This window comes from Centruroides vittatus, unplaced genomic scaffold, assembly GCF_030686945.1.
Source record: "Centruroides vittatus isolate TY-2023 unplaced genomic scaffold, ASM3068694v2 contig_178, whole genome shotgun sequence".
In the NCBI taxonomy this organism is placed as follows: Eukaryota; Metazoa; Arthropoda; class Arachnida; order Scorpiones; family Buthidae; genus Centruroides; species Centruroides vittatus.
Genome location: NW_027121089.1, coordinates 376,425 through 390,569, shown reverse-complemented (window position 1 = coordinate 390,569; position 14,145 = coordinate 376,425). Strand labels below are relative to the sequence as shown.

At 38.5% G+C, this 14,145-nt stretch overlaps 1 protein-coding gene across 1 annotated transcript; it reads left to right on the top strand.

Moving 5' to 3' along the window:
- On the top strand, positions 1 to 13,717 carry LOC136969402 (protein big brother-like). Its single transcript, XM_067263546.1, has 6 exons — positions 1 to 242; positions 335 to 421; positions 1,122 to 1,217; positions 9,713 to 9,829; positions 9,898 to 10,017; positions 13,031 to 13,717. The coding sequence occupies exons 1-6, from the start codon at positions 108 to 110 to the stop codon at positions 13,085 to 13,087; spliced, it is 612 nt and encodes a 203-aa protein (XP_067119647.1). The 5' UTR covers positions 1 to 107; the 3' UTR covers positions 13,088 to 13,717.
- Positions 13,718 to 14,145: the final 428 nt, after the last annotated feature.

Sequence of the window (14,145 nt, the reverse complement as noted above, 5' to 3'; positions counted from 1 at the left end):
GCGAGATCCAATGGGATGTAAAGTTGGCTAAGGCACAGCCAAGCTGCTCCGTTTTCCTTCCATCCTTGTGGCCTAGCGTGTGGCCGGACAACACACAAATTGTCACCATGCTACCGTTCGAGACGCCGAATATTTTCGACCAGTTACCACGTTTTGTATTTAAAATGCCCAAAGTGGTGCCGGACCAAAAAGGCAAGTTCGAGTCCGACGAGCTGTTTCGAAGATTGAGCCGCGAGAGCGAGGTGAGTTCCGAATCCCTTTCCTCCTCCCCTCCCTCCCCCGCGCGTGCAACCTTACCAATTCCATCTCTAACCCCTTTTATACCGTCCCTCAGGTGCGATATACGGGTTACAGGGACCGTCCACTGGAGGAACGACAGATGAGATTCCAGAACGGTTGCAGAGAAGGGCACACCGAAGTGGTAAGACCTCGATTTAATACTATTTTTAACCATATAAATCGCTTCCTAACTTCGCCTGACTTTATCGAATTTCCTGTATAACACGTCGTTAATCATACCTAAGCGTTTAATTGTATTACGACCCCGTTTTAAGGCGTCACCACCGGCTCGAGAGTTGGCCTTCCACGCAAGACACCAGTGATCTGTTGAGAAAAAGAAAAAAAAAATGGATGTCACACCTTTCGAGGAAAGGCCCGGGTTTACGTAACACACCCGCGCGTGCGATCGGGCGTTATTTTCGAGCTATGGCACCCCCCGAAAATCTGGCGTAATGTGGTAGTTCGGATCCAGATAAGTCACCTGTACGAGCCGATTGCTGCTCGAGAAACAGGATGTCACAGGTGGCAAGTTGGCAAAACGTGACTATACTCATCGTTAATGATTGTTACTCCATCACGAAGGCGCGTCACTTTACAGGTCAGCGATTTCAAGGTTTGGCCTTTACTACTTTCGATGGGCACACTCGTAAATCTGCAAATTCGTCCCTATTAGGAAGGTAACTGCTCCTTAATTACGTCGAGCATCGTCACTCTGGCACCGGCGCCATTTTGTGATGCTTGACACCCTACGGATTCTCGAGCCAGTTTAGGGTTACGTTAGCATTTTCTTTTAAAAATACGTAACTTTTACGCGTAACTCATGCAGTAACTTTACGTTGCAGGCGTTCGTGGCAACGGGTACCAACTTGCAGTTGGTTTTCAGCCCGTGCACCAATGGTTACAGCGAAGGTTGTGATTTCGACAAGGAGCAAGGAAAGGTGAGTAAATTTGTTTCTTTTTTATTAGCTTTAGGGCCTTTTAAGTGTAGTAATAAAAGGCAGAACACGAGAGACTTTTATGGCCTTTCTACGGAGGGCCGTACCGCATTTTTCTCGTGTAAAAATATCTATTTAATACCCTATGCGTCGTAAATAAAACCTTGTGTATCATTTAATGCCTGTAGGCGTGTGTAAATTATAAAAACCACATAACATGTGTTTATGTTAGAGAACGAGGAAATCGACAGTTTCTGGTGTTAGAGGCCTTATTACTCAACTGAGGCAATTTCGATTGCTACCAGCAGCTTTTCTTGAGGAAATTGCGGGTGTATTTCGGGTAATAGAGGCAATACCTTATTACGCAAGTGAGGCAGTTTCTGAGGTACAACGAGGCACGGAAGTGAAGCATTTTCGACTTTTCGGACCAATCCTTCTTGCGCCAAGTGAGATTGAAAGTCGAAGAAGCCTCACGGAGCGTATAAGATTTCATAATTAATAAACACTGTATAAGACGACCACATCCTGTTAGTCATAGATGATTAGTTTTATCAGAATTCAATGAGTCGACGGATGTGGAATTTCTCGGAAACGCACGTGACACTGAGCTTCAAATCTCTCCCCCCCTCCCCGTACCTTCCGAATAATGTATTTCTTGATTAGCGAGAAGGAATTACACACGAGAACACTTCCTAGTCTCTAAATAACTGGAACAATTATTTCGTCACACGGCATAACAACACTGATTTCTATAAGGAGCTCGCTCACTCACTCACTGACTCATAATATTTCGGGGTATTTGCCTTCGAGTCCTACGTAATGATTGTATCCTGTTAGAAAATGTCCTTGAGTGAATCGGGTCATGCTCGGGAGGGGGATACGTACTTTACCTCAATGCCTCCTTTCTAAAATTTTCAAGTGCCTTGTGACATATTAGGTGAATCGTAAGGGGGTCTCGTGCCGACAAAAGATGCCGATTAACAAAAGGCGAGTAGGCCTATCTCTAGCGTTGTCTCTAACAGATACGTGCACGTTTAACTTCGTCGTTTCCCTTTGTAATAAGGCCTGGGAAACCTTATGATTATACACTATAAATTACAGGTACATAATTTGTGGTCTAAAATTAAGCCCCCCCCTTCCTTTGTACAATGCCAAGTGGGCTTTTTAAGTGTTAATTTCGCCATATTTTTGGCTAAATAACGGCCGAATTTAAACACTAATTCTGGTGAAAAACAATGCTTTGTCTGACAGGTTAACTTGTCTTATACGGGCCACCTTTTTACCTTCAGAAAAACGAGTTTAGAGCGGCGAAATTTAGCTATTACGGAAGGTGTCCTTCGTTTAGAGGTTGAACGATAACGTTTAAGTGTAACTGCGTTAGTATACTTAGTTTATAATAGACCATTTCGTACACCTACCCGTATATATGCCTTACTACCACGATAATGGTATCATCAGGACCAATGTAAAGTCTTTATTTTCGGCATTTAAAGTATGGCCGCTCTTTATCCTGGGTGTCCCCGATGATTAATTATTATCAGGTAATCACTTGGTGTTTAAGGATAGGCCGAGCGCTCCGGGAAAGTTACCTTACAGCTGATCCCAATGACCCAACCTTGACTTAGCTAACTTAATTATATACAAGTTTTTATACCCGAGTTTAGCCTTAGGTTATGCCTAACTGTTTCATAAAGGTAGGAAGAAACAGTGTGTTTGTCTGTCTGTCTGTCTGCCTGTGTGTGTATTATATAGGAAGCGGGACGACTTCCTTGCTTCTGCTAACCTGAATTTTAAGCTTTAGGAAAAGTGTAGAACAGGTTAGAGGTTGGTATACGTTTAGAAATGTTAATGATACAACCTGGCAGTCAACCATTGTAAAGTAAATGATACCCTCCTGTGTTATATACAATATAAATTGGGAAGATGATGCTCGTCACCTGCGGTTTAGAGAAATTAAACTTTTCCGAAATGTAACACGTATATTCGGGCGAAGTATCTTTCTGTATGAAGAAGTTAATAGTTGCGTCTAGTATCGAGCGCCTTAAGGCTAAATCTAATGAGTGCCTGTTCGTTGAATTGCACTTTATCGTTAATTTAAAGAAAGAAAATGGTCATTTTCATGCGATGAAAGTCATTTCCACAAACGAAATGATCGTCTACTGGAATTAGAAATTGGCGTAACAATACTTCCATTGCCTGTGTTTCTTTCTCTTTTTTGTTTCGCCGGATTTGCATCTTTAATCCGGCGAAACAAAGGACTTTTACAGTAGAAATCGAGTTTTGTACTGTTTATTTTACCGAGACAAAGGGTAGAAATATAAAAAAAAAATAATGGGGGGGGAGAATGTAACCTGTAATTCCCGGCATTTTGAAACCAAATGTCTCCATTGTTCCCGGAAAGAAGCCTTGGATGATCGAAATAATGAGGATGAAACTTGCCCGGGTTCGTGATTCGGAATGAGAGAATGAAAACATTCGAGTTCTAAATTGGTTTAAACAGTGGAAAATTCTTCAGGGGAACTCGATTTTGGTTACGGAATTGCTGTCGTTACGCTAACGAACGTGTCTTAGTAAAGGTTACGGCTGTGTGTTATGCGACTATGCCGTGAGTTGTAGTGTTGCACTAATTTAGAGGGGATTACGCGTATGTAGTGTAGAGTAAAATCTACTTTTTAGCGGTGTGGTGTGAATAAAATAAATTAGGCAAGTGTTGAAACGTTCGTAACGTGCGAAACTACTCTACTTTACCATTGATTACGGTTATATATATACTAGATGATCTGTTACGAACGTTCTTAACTGTCGAGAACACGTATATGGACGTTCGTAACAATGTAGAGCTTCTAATCGAGAAGTCTTGGGAACGTAACACACGAAAAAGCAAATTAGTATAATTAAAGTATAAAGTAACTGTTTATACTGTCTGAAACAGAAGAATTACTGTAAAATTAATATTAAATCAATGTGTCTAGTGTGTAGACCTAAACAGAAGAAAGAAACTAACGTGAAATGTATTTTAAAAGCTGTAATTTCTTATAAAAACCGCTTAAAATGTTGACTAGACGTTGGAGGAACGATAAAAAATCTGTATTTTAACTCACTATAACCTTCTGAATTGAATATATTGTATAGGCCAAACTAAACTGTTTCGATTTAGCTGATTTATCGCAGACAGACAAACAGACGGATCGCCAGAAAGATGCTTTCGTTCGAAAAAATGTCTTTCTCGGTTGAAATTAGCAAAAATTGTTGACGGAAAAGCGTAAAGGTATTCGATTTATGCCGTTTCTGTCGCAAATTTCGTCGCCATTTTCCCTTTTTTGGCCTCGTTATTTCGCTTTCTAGGCTACAGGGGTGAAGATTCTTCGAGAATAATTGAAGAAGGGCAATTAATGAGTTGAAAGCTCCTTTGTTAATTCGATTTCTCGCTGTTATTAGCGGCCCAACTAACGTCACTGCCGCCATTTTCGGTAGGAAATACAACCAAATTGCCATTTTTTCGTTGGTCAAACTATCTTTCCCGATTATCGTTAAGGTTTTCGACACGAAACTAAGCCGTTAAAGTGCTTCAAATTGTGACTAATGTCTGCTAATCTGATGTAAAAGTAGGAATTGCCTAATGGACAATGGAAATGATTCGAGTAAATGGATGCAGTTTGGAAAATTCGTTGCAGTAAAGAACAAAAATGGAGGAGAGAGTGACGACGAGATAGTTGAGTATCTCTGTCTCTTATTGGTCAATCGATCCGTAAAAGCAAAATGGCTACCGACATTTGTTATCATCTCTAATCACCGGTACCATCCTGCAACGTTGAAAAATGGGGTTAACGACTAGTATTTTCTAAATCGTGCTTGTTCCAACGTTAGAGGGGTTACGTTTCTCTCTTAATTTTTACTTATTTATTTAATAAATGAGCCATTGGAAGAAGGGGGAGGATGGGACGAGATAAAACGAAAAGGCCAAGCTCTTCAATAAAATCAACCAACGGGAAAACAGCTGTATAATATCTATTAGAACATAAGTTTGGTTTGTCACAGTGCAGTGATTTCTCCACCCCCCATCACTTTACCTGGCCACGTGTTACCTATTGTCCCGCTCTTGTCATCGCTAAACTGATGACTCTCATTATGGATTTATTACTACTAAACTAACAAGGTAATGCTACCTACTCGTTGTACGCTCGATAGAGCACTAACGACCCGGGTGGTCCCCTTTAATTTCTATCAGAAAATACCGTTCGATGAATCTGATCTGCCCAATTTTTTTTTCTTCCTTTATATAAATATATTGCCGAATACACAGGAGTGAGCCCGCTGTATTCTGGTACACGGGGGTCGTGCAGATTTCTCGGTTGTGATCATTAAATTATGCTCGGAGCTAAGATCACGTGGCTTGGGTGCGGTGAACTACCGGGCCGGCCATTCGATGGAGGGGATTTGGTCGATGGCGGTTGCTATGGTAACGTTTCAGGTCACGATGTTGGCAGCAAGTAAGATCGAACGCTTGCAAGTCACCCTCAAGTCGTACAGTTTACAAGTAAACCATTGGATCAGTTTATCGATTGAACTGAGTGCAGATACGCGGAAACAATATCGACAATTTGAAATGTTCTTGTATTACTTCACACAATAAGATAGAATATTGCATGAAATTCGGGTGTCGTAATGAATAAATAGTCTATCGTCCCCTTAAAATTGGAATCAGTTTCAAAGAATTTACACCAGTTGTATAAGAAAAACGACCCTCTGTTTATCAACTACTGTTTATTCTACTGTATTTATAGTATTTATAAATTTCCACTGTATAAGTAGCCTAGAATCTACAGAGAAGTCAATCTATGTGCATATCACTTCTCTATCGATTCCAGGCTAAATAAAGTATTATACAATGGAAATATATAAAATACACTGGTATACACCACACTTAATAGTATAAATACTATAATGATACTACTATAAACACTGCTGTATATGTTAGATGCTATGGTATCTATAGAGAAGTCGTCTAGCAAATGGAGATGCTTGCAAGCAAATCTATGAGCACAAGTCTACTTACAAGTATTTCTCTTGGGCCCATAATAACAATAGAGAGAGATACTTGCAGGTATCTCTCTATTGTTATTATTATTCTAGTGTTAGTGTTACTGAACCTGCAAAAATGCAATTTAAAAGTGTAATTAATCACTTAAATAATTACATTTTATTCAAGATTAGGTACAGAAAACACGTCACAGTACTTAAAAATATATAATAAATCGAAGAATACAGCTGGAAAGCAACTAGGAACAATATAGAATTATTCCATCTAACAGGTATTTGCATAATATTTTAACGAAAAAAGGCGCAATTTACTGGAGAAAAAACAATATTTATGCCCAAAAATATATTCTTAAACTGGTTCCCACGAGCGTGTATACCCATATAATAATATATATTATTAGGTATAGAAGTGAACGGTGGGCTTAATGCTACCCAATGGGTCGAGTAGAGAAGCGAGGTATATTGTAGAATAATGCATCAATGGGTCTGTTCGGACGAGGTTATACAATATATAGGGCCATAGAAATAGATTTTTAGCCAGTTCTTACAAAAACCGTTGTGTATTCGAGAAGAGTAGGCCTGCAAACATAAACCATAACTGCCAATCAACTGTTTTTTTTTTTTCAATCCATAACGACTCCCTTCGTTGAAGCGTAACGAGCCCAATTAAGAACGTATTTTTTAATCGTTCTTTGCCAGTTAGATCCTCAACTGGTCCGGTGCATACTAATGCATTTGTGTGTGCATAATGCCAGATCCATCTATCAACTGTAGCGGAACCATGCATTGGCGATAATAGTTTTGTTTCGTGATTGCTACTACTTACAAATTACTTCCTGCAATAGGGATGATATACCGAATGGTCGATGATTTTTATATATATTCAAATTCCAACCCTGTTTTTTTTTATTTTTTTATTTATTTATTCGGGCATGGGTCACACGATAAGATCTTTTATTCGAAAGAGAATTTCCTGAATTGTTCTGGATCAGATAAAAATCTAGAAGCTGATTGTACAACGCTTCTGGGCTTGGATGCGCTACCTGAAAATAATAGCACAGCTTCTGTTGTAAATAGCAGGTCTTAGAAGATAATTCTGTACCTTCTGCTTCCATTTTTGCATTAATTGCCATTCGCGCACACATGATGCTATTCACCTACAAGGCAGTATAAACAGCCTTGTAGGTGTTTATACTGCCTTGTAAGTGCCTATATATATATAGTACGGTGGGTAATTACAAAGTGTTGCTGGTGTTGCAAATACTTTTAGAATCTCTTGCCCTTTCTTGGTAGAAATTCGGCATTTTAGGCTGCATAAATTTCGTTTTCTGCTTCCATTTTGTATCGCTTTCCTCTGTACAAATGCTGCTGCATTTATAACAACGTACTGTGTAATACAGTGAGTAATTACAGTCTTGCCGGTTGTGAGAACGTTTTCGAATTTCTTACAGAATTTTGAAATGAAAAATATGAAAAGGGCCTTAAAATTGGCTAAACGAAATCCTCTTTTCGTATTTTTAGAGGAATTCTGATTGGATACACCGAGGTATAAATTCAGATAACTCCACTAAAGTGAAATATAGTGTAAAGTAAACTAGATATACATCAAATCCGTACGAGATTTTCGAAAAATCTGAATTCCCTTTTTAAGTTTTATTATAAAATATTCCAAATATTTCAAATTTAAAATGAAATATTCCATTCTGCATAGAGAAATTCTATTAAAATTCGGTTTAAAAACAATTAAAATCAGCCTGAATTTTTATCCTTTATGGAAATTTTCTAATGAATCACGAGGACAATTCAATTATAAATTTCACCGAATTTTTCGTTTATCGTGGAAATTTTATTATGATTATAATTATTATGAAATTTATTACGAAATTTTCATAATAAATTATGGAAATTTCATTGGATAAATTCATGGAAACTTTTCATAATAAATCAGCACGAAAACTCATGTCTCGAGCTTTTTTGGGGTAGTTGGGGGTTGGGGGTGCCACAGTATTTTTTCTAGAGTTTCAAAGAATATTCGCGCCAATACGTTAAACGGTATAGAAGCCTAACAGACATACATACATATATACGCCTATACGGTGAAACCTGTCTAAGACGGAACCTGGATAAAACGGAAACCTGCCTAAATGAAAAAAATTCTTCTGAATGGATCGATTTTCTACGTAAAAAAAAAACCTGTCAAAACGGAGAAAACATTCCCCGATTTACACAGGTTTCACTGTGTATAAATTCCCGTGTAAGCATTTAATTCTGGAAGAAAAATGGACGATTCTGTAATTAAATTTCCATAGATAAATTCTGTAAGTGAAATTGTACAAGAGAATTTTTATATCAAAATTATTATAAATATGAATAAATTAATTTATACCAAACACGCGATTACCCCCCCCGGGGTGGTTTTTGTCTCCTCTCCCAGCTACCGAGCTTGGAAAAATGATGGAGTGTTTGTCAGAGCCTAGGAAAGTTTGGGCCTGAAGGCTGAATCGGTTGTGGTGTATGTATATATATAAAAAGAGGTGTAATTCAGGTGCAGTAGATGGTGTTGATAGGCAGCCGCTTCATTTGAAGTATCATTCCGAGATATAATTGAGTGAAAAAGGAACTGGTATTGTTGGGCGTTGTGTTTATTGTGTGTGTCATTGTACTCGTCAACTCGATCATTGTTATTTGACTCCATTACTGTTGGCAATGTGTGTTTTTCAGCAAACACTCAACCACCTACAAACGTGCATCCTATAATTACCGGGAATTGCATATATTACCCATACGATCCTGTCACAAAACTTTCAACGAGGTTGACGTTGTCCAGATGTCTTGCAGACGGTGGCAGTAACTGACCTATGAACCCCCCCTGCCGAGTTTTTTCTCCTTGCGTAATTACGTTTTAAGATGCACAAAAACTGGTCCCATTTTCGTGTATGGAAGGCATTTCCTTTACAATTTGGTCAGTAGCCGCTGGTCAGACCACACCTCTGTGCAGAAGGAAATGGAGCGAGCAAATGGTAGCCGGGAAGGTTTTGCTAATGTGTCAATGTGCATCATTAATTTCGTCAATACAAGAAAAATTCACAATTAGATTTGTCTGTCGTCAAACGGGATGCATTATTGCGTTTTTTTGCCGCCATCCACGCAATTCTTTCTGGCATTGTTTTTGCTGCCGCTTCGTGTCGCTATTATGCCTACATTAACGAAAGAAATTTGACAATGGGCTCTGAAATATTCGCTGAATTTAGTAACAGGGAAAAAATAGATTGTAATTAAATATTAAGAAAAAATAATAATAAATAATGGCCGATAGGCCTGTAGACTTGTGCTTTACGTGTTTGGCGAACGGAAGAATTGATATCGGAAAGTAATAGGACTCGGAGGAGCACTGTTTAGCAGGGTGAGGCTCCTCCCTTTTAGTGTTTATTTTAATGTATTATTGGGTTAATTTACAGGTACACGTTAAGTCAATACTCATTATGAATGGGGTGTGCGTGCGGTACAGAGGCTGGATGGATCTGGAACGCTTGGATGGAGTGGGTTGTTTAGAATACGACGAGGAGAGAGCTCAGGTGGGTAGCTCGTTGGCATACGTCACCGTGCAGTATGTAGGATATTAACTTTGGTTTTCTATGCGTAGGTCGAGGATGCGTTACTGAGAGAACAAATCGAGAGATACAATCAACGGTTGAGAGACTTTGAAGAGAAACAGAGAGCGTTCCGAGCTCAACAGGAGCGACAAGCCGAAGCCGAAGTAGAGGTGAGTGCCGATTTCTCGCTCCATTCACAGCGTAGTGCAATCAGGTGATGCTATTGCCCTCAAAGACAGATGGCAGCTACACTGTGCTCCGCTGCCAACAGGTCGTTAGTGCCTTACGCCCTCTCCCGCTTACGCCAGAAGCGCTCTTAATGGGTGAGCTACAGAGGTGCACCTGACGATGCGTGCGACTCGGAGTTTCGCCATCGCACGAAATCGTCTGAGCGAATGAGGACGCTTCTCCAATGCACCTGCTTCTGCCCAAACTACCAACTTGTATCGTCCGCCGTATGGTGCATGGGAAAAGCGTCTATTGTCCTCCTGAGCAGTCCACGTGTCTCCTCCACAAGACTTGGGAAGCCTATTGTCTACTTCATTTCTACGTTCTTCGCTTCTTCATTGTATAGCTAGTCCCTATCCAGATGGAGTTCGAGAAACGTAAATCCGAATGACTAGTACTACATTCCTATCGGTTTGATTATACTGGGGTATCCGGGATGAGATTTTCTACACCTGTCACTGCACAGACGTGAGCGACGAGCGAGAGTCGCGATTTACTGGACAAAGCTTATCTTTAGTTAGGATTTACTACACTCTACGCTCACTAGTACAGTTGTAGGAAACTGCCAGGCGGACACAATCTTCTCACACCGTACTCTTTTCTTCATAAATCCCGCAATAAATAAAATACAATTCATGAATAATTTCAATTGTGGGAAACATTCTGATCCACAGATTAAGTGGTTGCAAAAATCCAGAGTGGGCGAATGGATTTGGGGTGGAAAACCCAGAAAAATGGTCCTCTACATATGTTTTTCATACGAAATTTCGTGAATGTGGGAAAAATCCCGTAGACCAGTTATGGAGCGAAGACCGCGTGTCCTCTGTCAGGGGGCCAGACAAAGTTTGCATGGCCTCGTCACTAGAAGAAAAAAAAAGAGGGATTTACGAAGGGAGGTCGAACTAAATACGGTTTAAATCCGCCTATTCACCAGTGTTACGGGCGCAATAAGAGCACGTGGCTGCAGCTAGTTTCCAATGTCTCTTGTCAAATGTTTACATCGATAGAAAGGTGTCTCCAGTTACACAACGATGTAATTATCATGTAGAGGTAACAAGGTTAACTTGTCATAGGTCACGTGGCAACAGGTAGTGCCGCGATGGCTATCTACATCTCCCTATAATCCAATTCTTATATTTTATTCCCTACTAGCAGTAATTATGACGTTGAGAGAATTACAATTTAATTCGAATTCCATATCAGAATATTTATCTAAATCACATTTAAACAGTAAAATATAGTTTTGCACCCCTCGTTAACAGATACGTATGTGCGCTGTATTGTTAAAAATGCTTAGAAACGGGTTTCTATTAGTAAGTGCCCCTTAATTATGGATGGGTATTTGAGTGAATGGAGAAAACCAGCACAGCAGCTAAGTCTATGATGGTAAACAGTTTAAAAATAGGAAGACCATCAGCGTAGAAAATAAACCTCAATGGTAACATTTAAATTAGATGAAGTTTTTCTTACAAGTCCCACGTGCATTGCCCGGGGCCCGTCATATTCGATCGACAATGTGTGATGATAGAGGGCTTCTATTCTTTTCTATTAGGGGAGGAACGCCATTAGAGGATCAGCGGGGGTCAGCACTAGATTAAAGTCTTATCGCACATTGGAGCACAGATTACAACTGGGTAGGATAGGAAGGAAAAAAAAAGTAAAAGTGAAAGTTGTATAATTTGATTTACTTTCTCTCTCTCTCTCTCTCTTCCTCCTCTCCTCTCTCTTTTATCCTCTAGAAATTATCTTTGAAACATTCTGGTTCCACGTTTCTTTGATGCTGTTTATTTTAATTTCTTTCAATTTGTTTTAATTCTCTGTTTGTGTGACTTAAATTCAGTGACAGTAAGCTGTTTTGATATTTATTGAAAGTTTCAACATTATGTTCTTTATATTTGTTTTAATAATAAACGAAGTGCGTGTTTAATTATTTCATTTGCATACTTGTCTCTCAGATTTTCGAGTATTATTTATCTTCGGGCTTTTCTATTTACTGATTATTTTAGTCTTTCAAGTTCAGGTTTGATGCTTGTATCAAAGACTGTTCATGGCTTTACACGTGTTAATGGCTTTCATCAATTGAATATAAGGAAAACATGGCAATGTTTACAGTTCTGTACCCAAAGAGTCAATGTGCGTCTAGTGTAGTTTTGTGCATGTAGTACAGCTTTGTATGTGCAAATGTGCACCTAGTGTGGTATTGTACTGTCATTATGTACACAGTATAGAACAATACTATACTGTGCACATACTATATACTATATAGTATAGCGTTTTATTTGTCAACGTGCTGCTAGTGTGGTATATTGCATTTGTCACTGTGTACCTAATATAGTATTATACGTGGTATACTATTATACTATCATTGTGCACATAGTGTAGTAGTGTATTTCTCATTTTGCACTTAGAATAATATTTTATTTGTCAATGTGCACTCAGTATAGTATTGTACTGTCACTGGGCGTCTAGTATAGTATTGTACTATACTATAGTACTTATAATACCGTTTCGTTCGATAGTATGGTGTCTACAAATGTTATTGTGTGAGTTTCTAATATAAATATAAACACAGCAACATAACAGAAAGGTAATTGTTCAATTTTTGCAATTAGAAAGGTGCGGCAGATAGGTATACTATTTACTAAATCGTTACAAATAGATGCTAACACGTATTTTGCCTCTGAACTCCCACAGAAAGGAAAATATTTTAAAATACAAATACATTTTGTTTAAAATTTAAATAATAATAAGTTCTATGCATAAAAAAAGTAGGAATAAAAGCCGCACACCTCTAACCAGGTGGCAAAAGATAGTGAAAGAATACGAAATCCTGTTAGGTGACAAACTTAGAAATCGCATTATGCGTGAAGCAAAACAGTAGGATGGTCCTGCAGAACGTGGGAAGGACCTCCTAATGCCATTAACGCTTTTCAAAATCTTCTTATACCTTTGCAGGCCAGAAAGAAACAAGCAGAACTAAGTCCGGATCGTTCTGGCTCCGCAAGCAACTGAAAGAAAAAGAAAAAAGAAAATGGATGTCAAAAGAGAACGCGAAAAAAGAAAGGAAAAAGAAAAGGAAGGTGTTTAGTCTGTACATGTGAAAAAAAACAAACAAATATTTATAATTAATTTATCGGAGAAGGTCAGAGACGATGATGACGATAAACTTTTACAAATTTCTGTGATTTTTTCGTGAATGAAAAATGCTCATTTATGTGTACTTGTATGGAGAAAACACAAGACAATTAAGCTTTGTTTTCACCCATTCCCTCCATCCCTCCCTCATTTATGATGCAGCTATGCCTCTCCAAGTCTCAGTTTTAAAATCCATACATTCTCTTTAATCCCCTTGTCATTCTCCTCCCTTTTGAAAAATAAAAAGAAAATAAATAAATAAATAAATAAAACACACAAATAAATAAATAAATAGAATTTTAATATATGTGATTTCAATTTTCGAGACTTGTAGATGGCAAAATGCAAGCAATAATTGTGTAAAACTGTCATATTTTTTCTCTTTATGTACATTGTTGACAATGCTGATGTCTTGTTGTCTGTTACGTATTGATGTCAGAAGTGCTTATTTGTGACGTCATTTGTACAGTAATGTAGATTATTAAAATAAAATTAAAAAAAAATAAATACACGTATGTCTCCCCGTTGTACATTATCAAAAAACATAATATACCGTCTACTGTCTCATTTCTCGTGTTTTATTTTTAATACTTTTCTAAGAATTGTTTTCGAAATTATATTCTTATGAAATTTTTAATAAATAAATTGACTTTTCCCCCTTCCCTGTAAAGTAATATTTCGGTTTTTTCCTGGCGATAAGCCGGCTGCGACGTCATTAACTTACGCTGTATATTTCTGTTATTTTTAATTACTGTATTCTGACTAAAAAAAAAATGTCGGTCGTGCCGCGATAACGTCGCGTTCGCCTTCACGCGCGGTGACGTAATTATTCGTTGTGATGTCACAATGTGTTACGTTTCGGTCTTGTGATTGCTAGCGCCAATAAAAAAGAAAAAAAAATGGAGCGCGTGTTCGAATATTCTTTTCTGTCACGT